The 17,936-nt window shown below is 36.7% G+C and overlaps 1 protein-coding gene across 2 annotated transcripts in view; it reads right to left on the minus strand.

Annotated features, from left to right (window-relative positions):
- Positions 1 to 17,665, minus strand: part of LOC133301952 (DExH-box ATP-dependent RNA helicase DExH6-like) — a 62,870-nt gene extending 45,205 nt beyond the window's left edge. For both annotated transcript variants that reach the window (XM_061501663.1, XM_061501662.1), the window contains exons 1-16: positions 17,409 to 17,665; positions 16,900 to 16,990; positions 16,728 to 16,785; positions 16,493 to 16,625; positions 16,036 to 16,126; positions 15,779 to 15,887; positions 15,548 to 15,680; positions 4,333 to 4,423; positions 4,072 to 4,183; positions 3,841 to 3,949; positions 3,421 to 3,511; positions 2,939 to 3,272; positions 2,699 to 2,773; positions 2,407 to 2,451; positions 415 to 505; positions 271 to 329 (exon numbers count right to left, since the gene is read on the minus strand). In XM_061501663.1, coding sequence (XP_061357647.1) covers positions 271 to 329; positions 415 to 505; positions 2,407 to 2,451; positions 2,699 to 2,773; positions 2,939 to 3,272; positions 3,421 to 3,511; positions 3,841 to 3,949; positions 4,072 to 4,183; positions 4,333 to 4,423; positions 15,548 to 15,680; positions 15,779 to 15,887; positions 16,036 to 16,126; positions 16,493 to 16,625; positions 16,728 to 16,785; positions 16,900 to 16,990; positions 17,409 to 17,535 — 1,749 coding nt within the window. In that variant the 5' untranslated portion in view covers positions 17,536 to 17,665. The remainder of the gene's footprint in view (positions 1 to 270; positions 330 to 414; positions 506 to 2,406; positions 2,452 to 2,698; positions 2,774 to 2,938; positions 3,273 to 3,420; positions 3,512 to 3,840; positions 3,950 to 4,071; positions 4,184 to 4,332; positions 4,424 to 15,547; positions 15,681 to 15,778; positions 15,888 to 16,035; positions 16,127 to 16,492; positions 16,626 to 16,727; positions 16,786 to 16,899; positions 16,991 to 17,408) is intronic.
- Positions 17,666 to 17,936: the final 271 nt, after the last annotated feature.

Genomic DNA, 17,936 nt, shown 5'->3' on the forward strand with positions numbered 1-17,936 from the left:
ACAATTATACTCAATGACAACCATATAATGAACAGGAACATATGGGGAAAATCATACTTCCTTAATTTAGTAAAGACAAATTCTTAATACACTTCTTCCTAAGAATCAATAAAAAACTGTGTGTATCACACAAGCACAAAATACTGGTCCAATCATTACAATGTTCAATTCAATGTTAAAACAAATATGTCTCCAATTGTCAAATGACTCAAATCCAGAACAAAAGGACCCCAAAACCTTTAGCTAATAAAGATACAAAAATAAATTTACCTTGTATCCAACATTGTTTCCAATAGTCTCTCCTCTCTCACTGGAGATTCTCTCGGAAACTAGACAGACAAACAGGGAAAAACACATTTCAATATAGAATAAAACAAGAAAATTGAGAAAATTAAGGTTGCAAAAGTTGCACACCTAAAGTCACAGAGATACGTCGAGGCTGAGTGCAAACTATTTTACAGACCTCACCCTTACCCCATACATGATCCAAAATAAATTGTGGGACCTGCATCATATTTAATCAAGGTTATCAAATCACAATTCAAACTGTGAATTACCAAGCTATTTTTGAGTTGAAAATCGTCAATGGTATCAAATTGTAAGATTCAAAGACACAATTAAAAAGCTTAAAATATGTCATATAAATTACTATAATTTTGAATGTATTTTAAATTAATTGAAAAAAAATTTAACCATAACTTTCATAAAACAAAATTATAAGTCACAAATAATTACTGAGTCACATAAAATGACTACGTGAAGCCTATGTTTTGTAAGAACGAAAATAGAGCAATGATATAACCAAATAAGGCGCATATAGAGTGAACAATTGATTGCGAAACATCTGTCTCAAAAGAATAAAAAAGAGAAATAGAATAACCAGATAGGATGCATAGAGTCAGTAAGTGATTTTGTGCATCCCTTAATTGGAGAGAATGAAAACAGGGTAATGGAATAATCAAGTAGAGTACATTCAGTAGCACTCTTCTAGAACCTTTTTATTTACAATTTAAGTTTGTTTGACTTTTCAATTTCTTTTATGAGAATTGATGAAAGCAATGCAATAAAGAAAACAATTAATGAATCGTTTAATCATGTGATTTGTATCAGTGAAACAAAATTGCACCAATTTATGCATATATAATACGATTCAAAGTCATCTTCACTTCATTACATGATACAAATCGCTCGCATGCTGAATTGTATCCAACTGCTAGGTTCAAATTGCTAATTCTAACAGCTATGTAATTAATGTTAAGTTAAAAACACAACACAGCAAGAAAGAGAAAGAAAAATGTTTCACAAAGCATGGTAAGTTTATTGAAAGATCATGGCTCACATAGTGAAGAAAGTATTCATGGGGCAAATCAAAAATCACGAAACGATTAGAACTTATTTGTGCCCTCAATCATCAACCAACAAGCCAGATATTAAAACTAATTATAACAACAAAAAAGGACAAGATTCTTAAACAATAACTCCTATTCCCAAAGCGTGGCAAGGACTGCATATTGCACAAAAATTTGGCTTCTTTCCTTCTACAGAAACCAGTAAAGCTAGTCCACAGAAACTGGATTCAACACTCCGAAAATGCCAAAGAAGTAAATAATAATAAAGAAATAGCTACAGAACAATGTAAGAACAGATGGGAACCCATTCAGAGCTCAAATCATACATCATACACATATCAGGGGAAATAGGCTTATTTGGTTTAGGCTTGGATGGGAACCAAGAGGTTGCAGGAATTGGATTGGGAGATGGTGTCGAATTGAAGGAAAACTATTAGTACTATGGAAGGATGGACTCATTTTTCTTTCTATGTTCCATACATTTCCTTTTTAGTCCATTTACCCCATATTTTTCTTCATTTATTTATTTATTCATTTTCCTCTCTAATTTATTTTTCCCTTATATTTATCTATTTTTATTTTTACTATTTTTCTCTCTCTTATCTATCTTTATTTTCACTTTATTTTTATTCTATTTTTTGTATTTGTATTTTTTATTTTACTAATTATTTTTATTTTATTTATTTATTTTCCCCTTCCTTTCATTGAATCTTTTCTTACTTTTTATTTGGGTTCATTGACTACCGACCCAACTAGTTTGGGATAAAAACGTTGTTGATGTTGACCCATGCATCTACCCACCTTTTCCTTAAAAATGAATAAAAAAGTCTTAGTTTATGCAATCAATAAAAAAAAAAAAAACTGCCTTCATAATAATATAAACATACGAGTGAAAAAGGGAATCAGGGTAAATTCATATCACAAGCATGTGTCTGAAATGGATTGAAGTTTAAACAGAGAAAATATAACAGCAAAAGGATTATTTAGAAACAGACTACATAAATATAGTCGTACTTGTACTTATATCGTGATAAAGACATAGCAAAGAATTAGTAACCTGCGTGGTCTTTCCACAACCAGTCTCACTACATACGACAACTACCTGCTTTGAAACACATTAAAAAGGATAGTAAGAGCAAAAATAATGCAACATCTAATCTCGAAATCCAACTAAATTATTATATTTAAATGGGTTTAAAACCAAAATCTTACCTAACAATGTTAGAGATATTTAATAAGTCAATGAAATATCAAATGAGCATTACAACAGTATGTTGCAACCTGCAACCAGGCTACCTAGGATATGCATGTCTAAAGGAAATTTTATAATGTCAAAGCATTGAATAAACCTGGCGAGATTCAACAGTTGATGTAATGACATCCTTGAAGGATGCAATCGGAAGCTTAGATCTCCTTGTAAAGATCTGCATGAATGGAAAGCAAATATCTCATTCATTATCATGACTGTTCAATTGCAATTTTTACACATACATAAGAAGCGGATTGATAACATTACATTATCCAACCAACAAAAATCATATATAAGGTCTCTGAAGTGTAGAATGAGAGGGGAAAAAAAAAAAACGGACCGGTTCCAAGTCACAGGGATTCCTCATTCTAGCAGCAAGGTCCTCCAATTTCTTAGTAACTTCGGCATTGCTCATATTGGGCCTGCCAAAAAAATCATCTTCCTTTTGTTCTGTTTTGTCAGTAGTGTCCCTAATTGTTCCAATCATGTCTCCCCAAAACTCTTCATCACCAGGTGGATAATGCATTGCTAAACCAACTAATAACTGCTTTGACTCTTCAGAAAAGTTGAAATGCCGAAGACTTTCTAACCTGGTAGTGGTACCAGTGGTGCCACCAGTGGTGCCATTTTTGTTTTTGATTTTGTAAACATATAATTTCTGTTTATTCCCGTGGCTACACAAAGCGTAGGTCCAATATCAAGAAAATAATATGTAAAAGTCAACACATGGTAGCAACTATTCCATTCAAGAAATGTAAATACAATTCTTACACACTCAAAAAAGTAATTTTATATGAGCTGCATTTGGCAGTTAGCGTTTACCCAGATATTCTAACTCTGAACCCCATTTTTTGGGATAATAGACGCGCTGCATCACATTCTTCAGGAGACAATTTAACTACAAATTTGTACACTGCAGACAAAATCAATATTAAGTGAAAGTATAAAATATACAATCGGCATAAGCTATACAAACTCATATAAGCTATATAATCAACCATGGAAGATTTTCAGTATCTATGAGCCCTTATGAAATAGCCAGAAAGATTCAAATTTTAACAACTAGCCAAAATGAAAACCCAATTGAAATCAAGCATCCAATCCACCATGAAGGCTCAGTAAAAGACCACTGAACCATAATGACTGTTTTTCAGAGAAAAACAAATGCAGCCCATTTAATATTTCCCCATGAAACAATAAACAAAAAATAAAATAAAAATGGGTATATTAATTTAGCCAAACCTTTGTCTTTTGATGCTAAAAAGTTTTCTAATGTTTGCGAAATTTGTATCCTTGTCGATTCATTGATAATGGGATTTTGATGCTGAGGTGGCTCTAGCTCCTCTTTATTCTGCATTTTCGTCGACATGCCAACATGAATAAAAACGAAGTGAACTTAGAGTCTCTTGCACAATGAAATAGGTATATACAAGAATACTCAAAAGACTGGAAGCCAAAACAGAAGACTCCCACCACCAGATTTGACCCTTCAGAAAACGTGATATGAGGACGACTATCCAACACCGTAGTGGTGTCAACTTCCTTTTTGATTTTCTGAACAGATGTTTTAAATTTAATGCCACGCCTACACAAAATGCAGGTTCATTGTCAAGGAAAACAAAATGTAACAATGGAAAAAACAAATACATTAGCAACAACTCCATTCTACGCACGAGATTATAATTCTTACAGATTTAAAAGGGAAATTTAATATGTGCTGCACTTAGCACTCACCCAGAAAATGTACAACTCAAGCCCATTTTTTGGGCTAACTGCTGCACTATAGCAAGTTCTTTAGTTGACAGTTCATCTTCAAAATTGTACACTGCAGTAAAAATCCAGATCATAAAAGGATATTTGCACAAGCTGCATAAGCTATACAGTACAAACTAATAACAGCAAAATAATCGTTAAAGTATCTCCTTTTTAAAGAAAATATATCCTACCTAGGGGTTGTATATTGGACTGTGTACTTTCAGTAAGTCATTAGGATTTGACTTGTATTGTTTTCCTGATTTTCTAGTGTCCTTATGATAGGGCTCAACTTCACAAGGCCCAATATGGTAAATTTATATTAGGGACCGTAATAGGGGTAAAGTGGCCCAAGAGGGATGTTAGTGCTGCTGTGTCACAGACCATTGAGCAGGCTGAGTCAGATTGTTTGCTAGACAAGTTTGTTACTCATGCTATGCCTGAAGGTGATATAGGAGGGACGTGAATGTGGGAAAAGGCACCGTGGAGGTCACTTTTATTGCTGAGGCAAATATGGGAGATTCCAGGGTGTCTCGAAGGACCCTGTGGTTGCTTTAGATTACTTTTAATTTTCTTTATTTTCTTCTGCTAATTCTAAGCTATAGCAGCACTATGGTGGTGTAATCAGATTTGTTTCTTGTTGAATTTTGTTGATTTTACTGGAATTGAGATAATATAGAAGTAATATTCAAAATTGTGTTGTTTACTGTTTATTTCCTATCAAATTGGTATCAAAGCTCCGACTGGGAGCCGGGTTATGGTGCGAACGAGAACCATGGAAGGCTTCGAAGAAAGGTTGCGCCAAACAGAGTTGGGACAAGAGGAGTTGATCAAACGAATTGAAGCAAGTGATATTAATCAAGAAGAAATCATTAGGCAGTTCAGGGAGCTTGGGGTTGGAATCCAAGAGCTCCGACCTGAAGGATTTAGGGATGAACGAAATTTTGGGGGAAGAAGGAGAAGTGATTCCTCTGGTTCGAATGAAAATCTCAGAAGGGTGAGCTATGGAGAGCTAAGGTGCAAGAAGCTTGAGATTCCCACGTTCTCCGGGCAAAACGCGTACGCTTGGTTAAGCAAGGTAGAGAGGAACTTCCAAGTGAATGAGATTGGGGATGAGGAAAAAGTAGCTGCTATAATGCTCGATCTGGAGGGTGAGGCTCTAACGCGGTACCAATGCTGGGAGCTCAACAATGTCACCATCACGTGAACAGTACCCGATGAACAGTACCGCGTGAACAGTACCCGATGAACAGTATCGCGAGAACAATGCGCGATGAATAGTACCGCTTTTTTTTTTTGAGATGTTGTGGTCGTCTGATGAAAAGGAAACCCCCGTAGAATGATAGATCTGAGAAAATGGAGTGAAACAGGGGTCCTCACGGTCCAAAAGGTCCCCGGAAATTTTTTCCGGCGGCGGCTTTGTTGCGGCGAGAGGCAAATAGGGTTTGATTTTTTTAAAAGCGGTGATTTGCGGAAGCAGAGCCCTCAGAATCGAGAGCTCTGATACCAACTAGAAAAGAAGATTTGTATATTATTGGATTATATCATATTTGTACAAGAGTTCTCTATTTAAAGAGATTAAAAAACCTAATGGGCTAAGCCCAAATACACTGATAGAGTATTCTAGAGTATTTTATTACAAAATAATAATAAAATAATTCTATTATTTACAATACTTAGATCTATCATTCTACGGAGGTTTTTTTTTCATCAGACGACCGGAACAGCTCAAAAAAAAAAAGTGGTACTGTTCATCGCGCACTGTTCACGCGATACTGTTCATCGGGTACTGTTCACCAAAAAAAAAAAATTCCTGCTTGGTTTTGTATCTGATCTGACGTCGTTTGGGTGTAAATTGTGTGTTTTTGGTGCTGTTTTTCACTCTCTTATCACTATGGCCAATTTAGAAGATGGTTCGATTATTACGCAATCTCCACATGTCTCTCCGTATGTGAATATTCAGCAAAGGGAGTTAGATCAGCTTAAACCCGCTATTGATAATATGTGTAAGCCATCTGACCGTTCTTTGATCTTGTCTAGTAAGAACACACGTTCTACATCTCTTCTTGCTTCTTGCACTGATTTTAAAACCTCAAGGATTTTGGATTCTGGTGCAACTGATTATATGACTTGTCGTACTGAGTTTTTTCTTTCTTATCATCCTATTGTTGGTAGTCATACTATATCCGTAGCTGATGGATCCCATAAATCAGTTATTGGTTCTAGTAACATTCAAATTCAACCTTCCTTGTTTCTTAAAAATGTTCTTTATGTTCCTCAGCTTTCTACTAATCTTATCTCCACTCAAAAACTTACAACTGATTTGAATTGTTCTATCACATTTTTCCCTTCTCATTGTGTTATTCAGGATCTTACCACGAAGAAGACAATTGGAGTTGCTAATGAGCAGGATGGGTTGTATTATCTCCTTCCAGAACATGCTATAAATGATAGCAAAAACCAGTTATTAATGACACGTCATCCTTCTACTGCAGAGTCTATGATTTGGCTCCATCACAAGCGTCTGGGGCATCCACCATTCAGTCTGTTGAAGTCAATGTTTCCTTCTTTGTTTCTAAATCAGTCAGTTGAGACCTTCCATTGCGATGTTTGTGAATTCGCAAAACACCATCGAGTGTCATTTCCTTCTAGCACTATCAAAAGCAGCGAACCTTTTTCTCTTATCCATTCTGATGTTTGGGGCCCTTCTAAAGTGCATAGTGTTTCAGGTGCAAGGTGGTTTGTTTCTTTTATTGACGATTGTACTCGGGTAACATGGATATTCTTGATGAAAGACAAGTCTGAAGTACCAGAGATATTTATTCGATTTCATCACATGGTTGAGACTCAGATTGGTAAGTTTATTAAAAGACTAAGATCTGATAATGGTACTGAGTACGTCAACCAACGCCTGTAGCAATTCATTTCAGACAGAGGTATGATTCATGAGCTCACATGTGTTGATACCCCTCAACAAAACAGGGTTGCTGAAAGAAAAAAATCGTCACCTCCTTGAAGTTGCTAGAGCACTACTTTTCCAGACATTTGTTCCTAGTTCTTATTGGGGAGAAGCCGTGTTAGCTGCAGCCTTTTTGATCAACCGCTTACCTTCACGGGTCCTTAACAATACCCGTCCTATTCATTCCATGATTTCTTTCTTTCATTTTGTTCCCATTTTGCAGAGCCTTCCACCAAGAGTGTTTGGATGTGTTGCCTTTGTCCATGTTCATAAACAACTTCGCAGTAAGTTGGATCATAAGGCTCTTAAGTGTGTCTACCTTGGTTATGCCCCTGATAAAAAAGGGTACAAGTTTTATCATCCACCAAGTCGAAAAAATTTTGTTTCTATGGATGTCACTTTTCAAGAATCTAAATCTTATTTCCTGGGTCTTCATCTTCAGGGGGAGAACAGTTCTTCAGAAGACTCATCCCCTTCCTTCTTTGAGTTTGGATCGTCCTTGTCTACTCCTACACCTCTTCCTAGTGTGTCTGCTCCTGGTGTGTCAGAACCTTCAAATACACCTGAGATACGAAAGATTTTGACACCTGAATTGGTATATCAGAGGAGGAAACAACCCATACTGTCTCACCAGCAACCTCAATTGTCTGAACCACTGGTAAGTCCTGAATCTCCTACTTCTGATTCTAATATTATTGTCTCTCATGATTTGGCTATTTCTTCTGATACCTCTGATGACTTACCCATTGCTTCTGCTTCTGATAACTTACCTATTGCCCTAAGAAAAGGGAAAAGATCTTGTACTCAATACCCTATCTCCCATTTTGTTTCTTCTACTAATCTTTCTGTGCAGCACAAAAGCTTTGTTTCAGCACTAGATTCTATTTCAATCCCAAAATCAGTACATGAAGCATTGAAAGATGAGAATTGGGCTCAAACCATGCAAGAGGAGATGAATGCGTTGGAGAAAAATAAAACATGAGAGTTTATTGATAGACCCAATGGAAAGAAAGCAGTAGGGTGCAGATGGGTTTATGCCCTAAAGTATAATTCTGATGGCACTCTTGAGAGATATAAGGCTCGGTTAGTCGCCAAGGGTTACACTCAAACATATGGCATTGATTATGAAGAAACCTTTGCTACAGTTGCAAAGATGAATACGGTGAGAGTCTTGTTATCCCTTGCTGCCCATTACAATTGGGATATAAATTAATTTGATGTGAAGAATGTTTTCCTTAATGGTGAGTTAGAAGAAGAAGTCTACATGGAAATCCCGCCTGGTTTTGATTCTGTGGACGGAGAAAATAAAGTTTGTAGATTAAGAAAAGCCTTGTATGGATTGAAGCAGTCACCTCGTGCCTGGTTTGGGAGGTTTACTAAGGTTATGATGACCTTAGGATACAAACAGAGTCAAGGAGATCACACTCTTTTCTTTAAGCACTCCCAAGATGGGAAGCTCACTGTGCTCCTTGTATATGTTGATGATATTATTATAACAGATGATGATTTTGTGGAGAGACATATTCTGCAAACACGACTAGCCTCTGAGTTTGAAGTTAAAGACCTTGGGAAACTGAGATATTTCCTAGGGATAGAGGTAGCTCATTCAAACATAGGAATTTTTATCAGTCAGAGGAAATATGTTCTTGATCTTCTCAAAGAAGCAGGAAAGCTCTCGAATACTCCTATTGAGCAGAATCACAAGATAGGTTATGAAGAGGAGAGTCCTCCAGTTGATAAAGGACAATATCAACAGCTAGTTGGGAAACTGATATATCTGGCTCATACTAGACCAGACCTAGCTTATGTTGTTAGTGTTGTCAGTCAGTTTATGCACGATCCAAAGGAGAAACACATGCAAGCAGTGGAAAAAATTCTTCAGTATCTTAAAGCCACTCCTGGTAAAGAACTATTATTCCGGCGTGATGGCAATCTCTCTTTAGAAGTTTACACTGATGCTGATTATGCTGGATCTATGGCTGACCGTCGTTCTACCACTGGTTATTGTATGTTTCTTTGTGGTAACTTGGTGACGTGGAGAAGTAAGAAACAAGATGTAGTTGTCAGATCAAGTGCAGAGGCTGAATTTCGAGCAATGGCTCAAGGCATTTGTGAGTTATTGCGGCTGAAAATTATACTTGATGATCTCAAAATAAAATGTGAGGGACCTATGAAGCTGCTATGCAATAACAAGTCCGCTATTTGTATAGCTCATAATCCAGTTCAACATGATCGGACTAAACATATTGAGGTCGACCACCATTTCATCAAAGAGAAACTTGATAGCGAGTTGATTACCACTCCATACATTCCCACTGGGCGTCAATTAGCTGATGTATTGACAAAGGGACTTCCTTCAGACAGATTTCAAGAGCTTACTAGCAAGCTGTGAATGATAAATATTTATTCCTCAGCTTGAGAGGGAGTGTTGTAAATAATAATATTTATTTATTTATTTGTTGTATTGGGCTTAGCTCATTAGGTCATGTATTCTCTTTAACTAGAGAACCCTTTGTACAATTTACATATAATTCAATAATATATTTCATTATCCTTTTCAAGTGTTAATTTTAAACTTTTTAAGATATGTTTCACCTTTTGGAAGACTCGCAATTTATTTGCTAATGATATTCAAATCTTGTATGACTCAACCCAGAAATTGGCCTATTTTAAACAACCAGATCATGATATGACTAATGTTGTTACTCAAGTGTAGGCTGCAATATTGGAGTTAAAAATGGTTTTATAGGCTGATAATCATCAAGTCTTCTTAAACAAGCTGGAAAACTTATACGTGGTACAGGTTTTGCCTGCCATGCATTCCGATCTTGATCATGTCCAAGACCAAATTTTGATTGGTCAAGAGATCCCTACCATGGAAAGTCTCACCAATCGTTTTCTGAGGGTACCTCCACGTAAAGCTCTGGACTTCCATGCCAACACAATTGACATGCATGGTGACTACCTCATGATCTTGCAGTAGAAATAAATGTCATAAGGTAGAGGACGTAATTAGAATGTATGAATGTGTTGTATTCAATTGTATATTGAATTGTACAAAAGACCTCTATTTAAAAAGGTTAAATGACCTAATGGGCCAAGCCCAAATAACCTGCTAGAATAACAAAATAATAAATAATACAATGCTATATAATATTATATTATTTCTAACACTCCCCCTCAAGCTAGTGCGTATATATCATAAGCTCCCAGCTTGTTACATATATGATCTATTCGGGATACAAAAGGCCTCTATTTAAAGAGGTTAAATGACCTAATGGGCCAAGCCCAAATAACCTGCTAGAATAACAAAATAATGAATAATACAATGATATTTAATATTATATTATTTCTAACACTCCCCCTCAAGTTGGTGCGTATATATCATAAGCTCCCAGCTTGTTACATATTTGATCTATTCAGGGATCTCTAAGAGCCTTGGTGAAAACATCTGCAAGTTGATCACTGGAATTGACAAATGTTGTTTCAATCTCTCCTGCTGAATCTTCTCTCTAACAAAGTGACAGTCAATCACTATATGTTTGGTCCTCTCATGAAAGACTGGGTTAGAGGATATATGCAATGCTGCTTGATTGTCACAAATAAGCTTCATGGGCTGCTGTTCACAGAGGTGTAGTTCCTTAAGCAATTGTTTAGCCAGATGAGCTCACAGGTTGCATTTCCCATTGCCCGATATTCTGCCTCTGCACTTGACCTTGCGACCACAATTTGCTTCTTACTCTTCCAAGAGATCAAGTTTCCTCCAAGAAGAACACAATACCCCGAGGTGGATCGTCTGTTTGAAGGAGAACCTGCCCAGTCAGCATCTGAATAGCTAGATACCTTTGCATTCCTTTTATTTGTGTATAATAAACCTTTTCCTGGTGCTCTTTTGATATATTGAAGAATCCTGATAACTGCATCCCAATGGGAGTCACAAGGAGAGTCAAGGAATTAACTTGCCACACTAACTGCAAAAAAGATGTCTGGTCTTGTCACAGTAAGACAACTTTCCAACTAATTGGCGATAACGACCAGGGTCAGCCAATGGCTCCCCCTGTCCGGGTAACATCTTAACATTAGGATCCATAGGTGTATCAATAGGTTTACATCCCAACATACCAGTCTCATCTAAGATATCCAGTGCATACTTCCTCTGACAAATGGAGATGCCCTGCCTAGACTGTGCCACTTCGATCCCTAAGAAATATCGAAGTCTGCCAAGATCTTTGGTCTGAAACTAATTGAATAAGTACTTCTTTAACTGATCAATCCCAACTTGATCGCTGCCAGTAATAATGATGTCATCAACATAGACCAGGAGATAGATGCACTGGCCAGAAGAGTTATGCTTATAGAAGACAGAATGATCGACTTTACTTCTGGTTAAGCCAAAGGATTGAATAGCAGAACTGAAGCGACTAAACCAAGCCCGAGGGGACTGCTTCAGGCCATATAAAGATTTACGAAGCTTATATACCATTCCATAATATACTTCCTCTTGCAAGTCACCATGTAAGAATGCATTTTTTATATCAAGTTGTAGAAGAGGCCATTGATGAATGGCAGCAAGTGCAAGAAATAGGCGAACAGATGCAATTTTGGCAACAGGAGAAAAAGTATCCCCATGGTCAAGACCAAATATTTGAGTGTATCCCTTGGCCACCAAACGAGCTTTGAGGCGATCAATAGTGCCATCAGGACCAACTTTGACAGTGAATACCCATCGACAACCGACTTGGCTTTCCAGGAGGAGCATGAACAAGATCCTATGAGCCATTGAAGTGAAGTGCTTGCATTTCATCAATCATCGCCTGACGCCAACCCGGATGAGATAGTGTTTCACCTGTGGTTTTAGGAATAGAAACAGACGAAATACTATAAACAAAAGTAAAATGTGGTGAAGAAAGTCTATTCATAACTCAAGAAACTATAAAGTGGATGAGGATTACGAGTGGATCGAATACCTTTGCGAAGGGAAATGGGAGTAATCTCTGATGGAGGATCCGGAGGGGAAGAGTCGACAGCAGTAGGCAATGAGTCAGTAAGGGTCAAATCCGCTGGAGGCGCAGTCAGACGACGCTGATAGGTGAAAAAAGGACTGTCCTCAGGGATGGAGGCAAGGGGCCGCTCCTCCGGGATAGAGTCTCCTGCAACTGGTAAAGACAAATCAAGACAAGGAATAGGAAGAACTTGATCAACTTGTGTTATCTGAGACGGGATCGAATGAAAAGGTTGTTGATCAAGAAAAGTCATCAGCCGAGACAATATAACGCTTGAGATCAGGAGAGTAGCAACGATACCCCTTTTGAAAACGAGTATATCCAAGGAAAATACACTTGAAGGCTTTGGATGTTAATTTATCTTTTCCTGGAGTTAGATCATGAACAAAGCAGGTACATCCAAATACATGTGGAGGTAAAGGATAGGAAGGTGCTCCCGGAAATAAAACACTATGTGGAACTTCATTATTGAGTACAGAAGAGGGCATGCGATTGATGAGAAAGCAAGAGGTGACTATAGCATCTGCCCAAAAACGAAGTGGAACATTCATATGAATTAGTAGGGTACGAGCAGTTTCAACCAGATGTCTATTCTTACGTTCGGCCACTCCATTTTGTTGTGGAGTGTGTGAACAAGTGGTCTGATGTAACGTCCCATGTTTCTCCAAAAAAATTAGAAAATTCAAGAGACACATATTCTTTTGCATTATCACTGCGCAAGATTTGAATAGAAGCACCAAATTGAGTATTTATCTCAGCACAAAATTTTTGATAAATCAAAAATAATTCATAACGATTTTTCATTAAATAAACCCAAGTACAATGAGAGAAATCATCAATAAAGGTTACAAAATACTGAAAACTCAAAACAGACATTGTTCGACTCGGACTCCAAATATCAGAATGAACAATAGAAAAGGGAGCATCAGCTTTTTTATTGACTCTATTAGCAAAGGAGGAGCGAGTGTGCTTTCCTTGCTGACAAAACTAACAGCTTAAAGACTTAAGACTTGATAAAAAAGGAGGGTACTTCCTATAGCAGCGTTCTTCAAAATGCCCAAGATTCTGGCAATAATTGCAACGAGGCCTCTGTCCGCGGCCACCCTGTCCACGGCCACGTCCGCGACCGCGTCCACTGTTCCAATTGGAATCACTGGCACGAGAAAAGAACGCAGTGGAATCGGTAGCTAGCACATGTGTGGGAGCTGTTGATTTATCCTTAAGATTCAGAAGGCGCTGAAAAGTGTGTGACAGGCTATAAGTCTCAGCACTTGTTAGAATATTTTCACGAACACTTTCTAACTCTTCTGAAAGACCGGAGAGGATCACGACCATAAAGAACGCTCCACCTGCTTCTTGTATGCAGAGGCATCTGCAGCATGAGGTAACATAGCTAAGAATTCTTGCATCAAAGAACGAATCTTACCAATATAAGTCTCCATTCGAGATTTTGGTGATTTGCGCAATTCCATTATCTGAGAAACAATGGAATAAAGCTCCTGAATGTCATTGGTGTAGAGGTTTTTAGCTTCCTCCCATAGGTCATAGCAGGTCTCAAAAGGGATGAAAATGTCTATAATTGTCGGATCAATGGACTGCCAAAGGATACTTAGCAGTAGAGCATCAACCTTTTCCCATTCAGATGTCTGATCCTTTGAAATATCAGCAGACTTAGTTGTGAGATGTTTTCCGTATCCCTGACCAGTAAACCAGATCTTAACTGGGTAGACCAGGTCTTGTAAGTAGCAGATCCGGTCAGTTTCATCGTTGTAATGGATGGGGTAGTACTGGAAATGATGCCAATAGTGTTTTTGGACACATTACCTGAGCCCTCCATCACAAAACAACAACAAAAAAAGATGACCAGATCTGAAAATAGGAGAGGAAGACGAGTTGTTCTATCTCGGAATGGCCGAAAAAAGATGCGTGAACAGTACCTGTATGGACACGGTGAACAGTACCTGCACGGATGATGAACAGTGTTTTTGCACGGACGATGAATAGTGTTTTAGTGCAGACGAAACAGTTATTCTGTACGGACGTTAACAGTGATTTTGTACAGATTGTACGAACGTGAACAGTGATCTATACGGACGCGGTGAACAGTGAGGCACGAACAGTAACGTCGATGAATAGTACCGTGTTAACAGTGTAGAACCAAGCCGGAGGGACGCACGGCGTTAGAGAAAGGAGAGAACGCCTAAGCAGTGGGCTTAGGGTTTTAGCGGAAGCGAAAATTCCCAGAACAAAGAGCTCTGATACCAAATTAGAATGTATGAATGTGTTGTATTCAATTGTATATTGAATTGTACAAAAGACCTCTATTTAAAGAGGTTAAATGACCTAATGGGTCATGCCCAAATAACCTGCTAGAATAACAGAATAATAAATAATACAATGCTATTTAATATTATATTATTTCTAACAGACGTCAAAGGGGTCATTGAGGTCGTAGGAGCCATCTCCAATGCACATGTTGTAAACGATTAGGCTACACTCAATATTTGCTATTCTCTTCATGAATTGAAGTTTGGAAATGTTGATCATACAAAGTTGTACTGTGATAATCAAATGACTTCAAATATTGTGTCAAATCTAGACTATTACGAGAGGACCAAGCAAATAGAAATTAATTGTAAATTTATCAAGAACAAAGTTTTCTCCAAGGATATCCTTACAAAGTCTATTTGGGATCCTTGAATCCACGTCATTGGTACATATGATTTGCATACTCCAGCTTGAGAAAAAGTGTTGAAAAGTATCCCCTATTTAGGAAAATTGTCTCCTATTAAGGGGTTGTATATTCAACTATATAGTTTGTGTAAACCATTAGAATTTCACTTATATTATTTTCCTAATTTCCTAGTTTCCTAACATTAGAGATTGTGAATATGTAAATATAATTAATCATGCAGAGTATTTCCTTATGCAATTAAGAAATCCTTTCATCCTTCTCAAGACCTCCTTCGAAGATTTCCAGTGTCAAACTCAAGATATCCTTCGAAGATCATGTCAATGAACCCTTATGAACTAGCCAAAAAAATTCAGAATTTCACAACTAGCGAAAATGCATACACAACCAGTCCATATAAAATACCTACTAATGAACAGGAAAGGTTCAGAAAAAGACCAACGAACCAGAACAACTGCTTTTCTTCAACAACAACAAAAAAAAATTGTGCATGAAACAGAAATAATACCAAAAAAAAAATTTGGTATTCTAAATTAGGCATACCTTCATCGTTTGATGCTAAAAAATTTTCTAATATCCGGGAAATCTGAACCCTTTTGGACTCAATGACAATGAAATTCTGATGCTGAGGTGGCTCTGCCTCCTCTTTCTTATGAGATTCCTTCAGTCTGGCAACCTGAATCAAAACAAAATAAAAGTAGTATCAGGCAGAATGAGACAAATATATGCAAGAATACTCGAAGACTTGAAGCCAAAGGAGCTGTGTCCCAATACCTGATTTGATTCTTCAGAAAATGTGACATGAGGAAGACTCTCCAACAAGGCAGTGCTGTCAACATCCTTTTTTGTTTTGTGAATAGATACTTTTTGTTTAATCCCATGCCTACACAAAATGCAGGTTCAATATCAAAAATACAAAATGTGAAACTGAAAAGAACACATTGCCTTGGTAACTGAATATTTCCAGACATGTGAATATAATTCTTAGAAATTTAGAAGCGAGTTCTGTATATGCTCCACTAAGAACTCACCAAGAAAGTGTATAAATAAGCCCCATTTTTTGGCAAAATTGATACACTAAACCACGTTCTTCGCTAGACAATTTAGTTTCAAAATTGTACACTGCAAAAAAATAAATAAATAAATAAAATCCAGATCACAAATGCATATGGATAATATATTAAATGTGCATAAGCAATACAAAGTATAAGCTGGGCAGTCATACTTATAAGGTTTTCGGTGTGTATGAGCCCTTATGAACTAGCCAAAACGATTTGAAATTTAACAATACTAACTAGTCAAAATGCAAACCCAATCCAAATCAAACACCCAATTCACACACCTAAAAAAATGTTCAAATAAACACCAATGAATCATACAAACTGTATTTCTTTGAAAGACAAATGCAGCCGATATCACATTTTCTGCATGAAACAGATAAACAACACACACACACAAAAAATTATGGGTATTCTGAGTTAGTCTCACCTTCATCAGTTGAAGCTAAAAAATTTCCTAATATTTGGGAAATCCAAATCCTATTGAGTTCATCAACAATGGGATCTTGAACCTGAGATGTACTTGACTCATCTCTGTCCTTCCTTTTCTTTGACATGACAGCCTGAATCCAAACAAAGTGTATGTATAGCCTCAGAGACAAATTAAACAAGTAAATACAAGACCTCTCAAAAGACTTGAATCTAAAAGTGCTGTGTCCCAATACCTGACTTGCCTCTTCAATTTCCTTTATGTAAACACATATCTTCCGTTCATTCCCACTCCTACACAAAATGCAGATTCAATATCAAGAAACCAAAATGTAAAACTGAACAAGCAAAGCAAATTACACTAGCAACTATTCCATTCCAAACATTAGACTACAATTCAGTACTCACCCACTAAATCTAGTACCTAACCCCATAAGGCTGCATATTCTGACCACTATACCGCGTTCTTCACTGGACAAGTTACCTTGCAATTTGAACACTGTAGACAAAACACAAACCATGAATGTATAATGTATAATAAATACAATCTGCATAAGCTATACAAAACAATTATATGCAATATAATCACCCTTAAGAAGAAAGTTTAAAAAAAAAAAAAATACTAATCATTCTTCTTCATACAATAAAGTGAATCAACAAAATAACATTCTTTCTCGATGTTTGAAAAATTAAATCGAACAGCACACATAATTTACATTTAAATCAGGGACTAAACTAGAACTAATGCCAGTTTAATAAACTTTATAATAATAACCTTTAAATCAGCACATTGAAAAATTAGTTGAGTTGTTAGGAAAAAAATTATAATTAAAAAAAATAAAATGCACCGCATGTTATATTTCAGCACGAAATAGATAAACAGTACCATATATAAGGGTATTGAAAGTTAGGTTCACCTTGATCGTTTGAAGCAACAAAATCCTTCAAAATCTTCAAATATTTTTCTAAGAGAATCCTTGTGGGTTCATCAACGAAGGGGTTTGGAAGCTGCTGAGATGGTCCTGCCTCTTCTATGTTCGCCATAAACAACAACCTTAATACAAACGAAGTGGAAGAAGAATAACCAGCGTCACGCGCGACCAACACTTCACAACCTAGTACTTTATGCTTTGGCGCGCGGCTCTTGATTTTTCTTATGTTAGTTTTCGTTTGCCCTCTTTTTTTCTATGCAACACCATAGTTCCTAGCATGATTTTTCTTAAGAAGTGGGAGTGGCTTATTAGAGTTTGGATTAGGTGCGTATTTCGCACAGCAAAAAGTTATACTTATTGTTATCAAAAAAAAAAAAAATTATACTTATTATTATTATCTGTTTCCTTATTATCTCTTATTATTAAATTTTAATTATTGATTTTCATGAATCTAACTATTATAATTTATTTAGTTATATTTATTAATTAATTATTAATTTTTAATAAATTATA

The sequence above is a fragment of the Gastrolobium bilobum genome, unplaced genomic scaffold (genome assembly GCF_033153095.1).
Source record: "Gastrolobium bilobum isolate Gb01-03AN ecotype WA unplaced genomic scaffold, APGP_CSIRO_Gbil_v1 utg4022, whole genome shotgun sequence".
NCBI lineage: Eukaryota > Viridiplantae > Streptophyta > Magnoliopsida > Fabales > Fabaceae > Gastrolobium > Gastrolobium bilobum.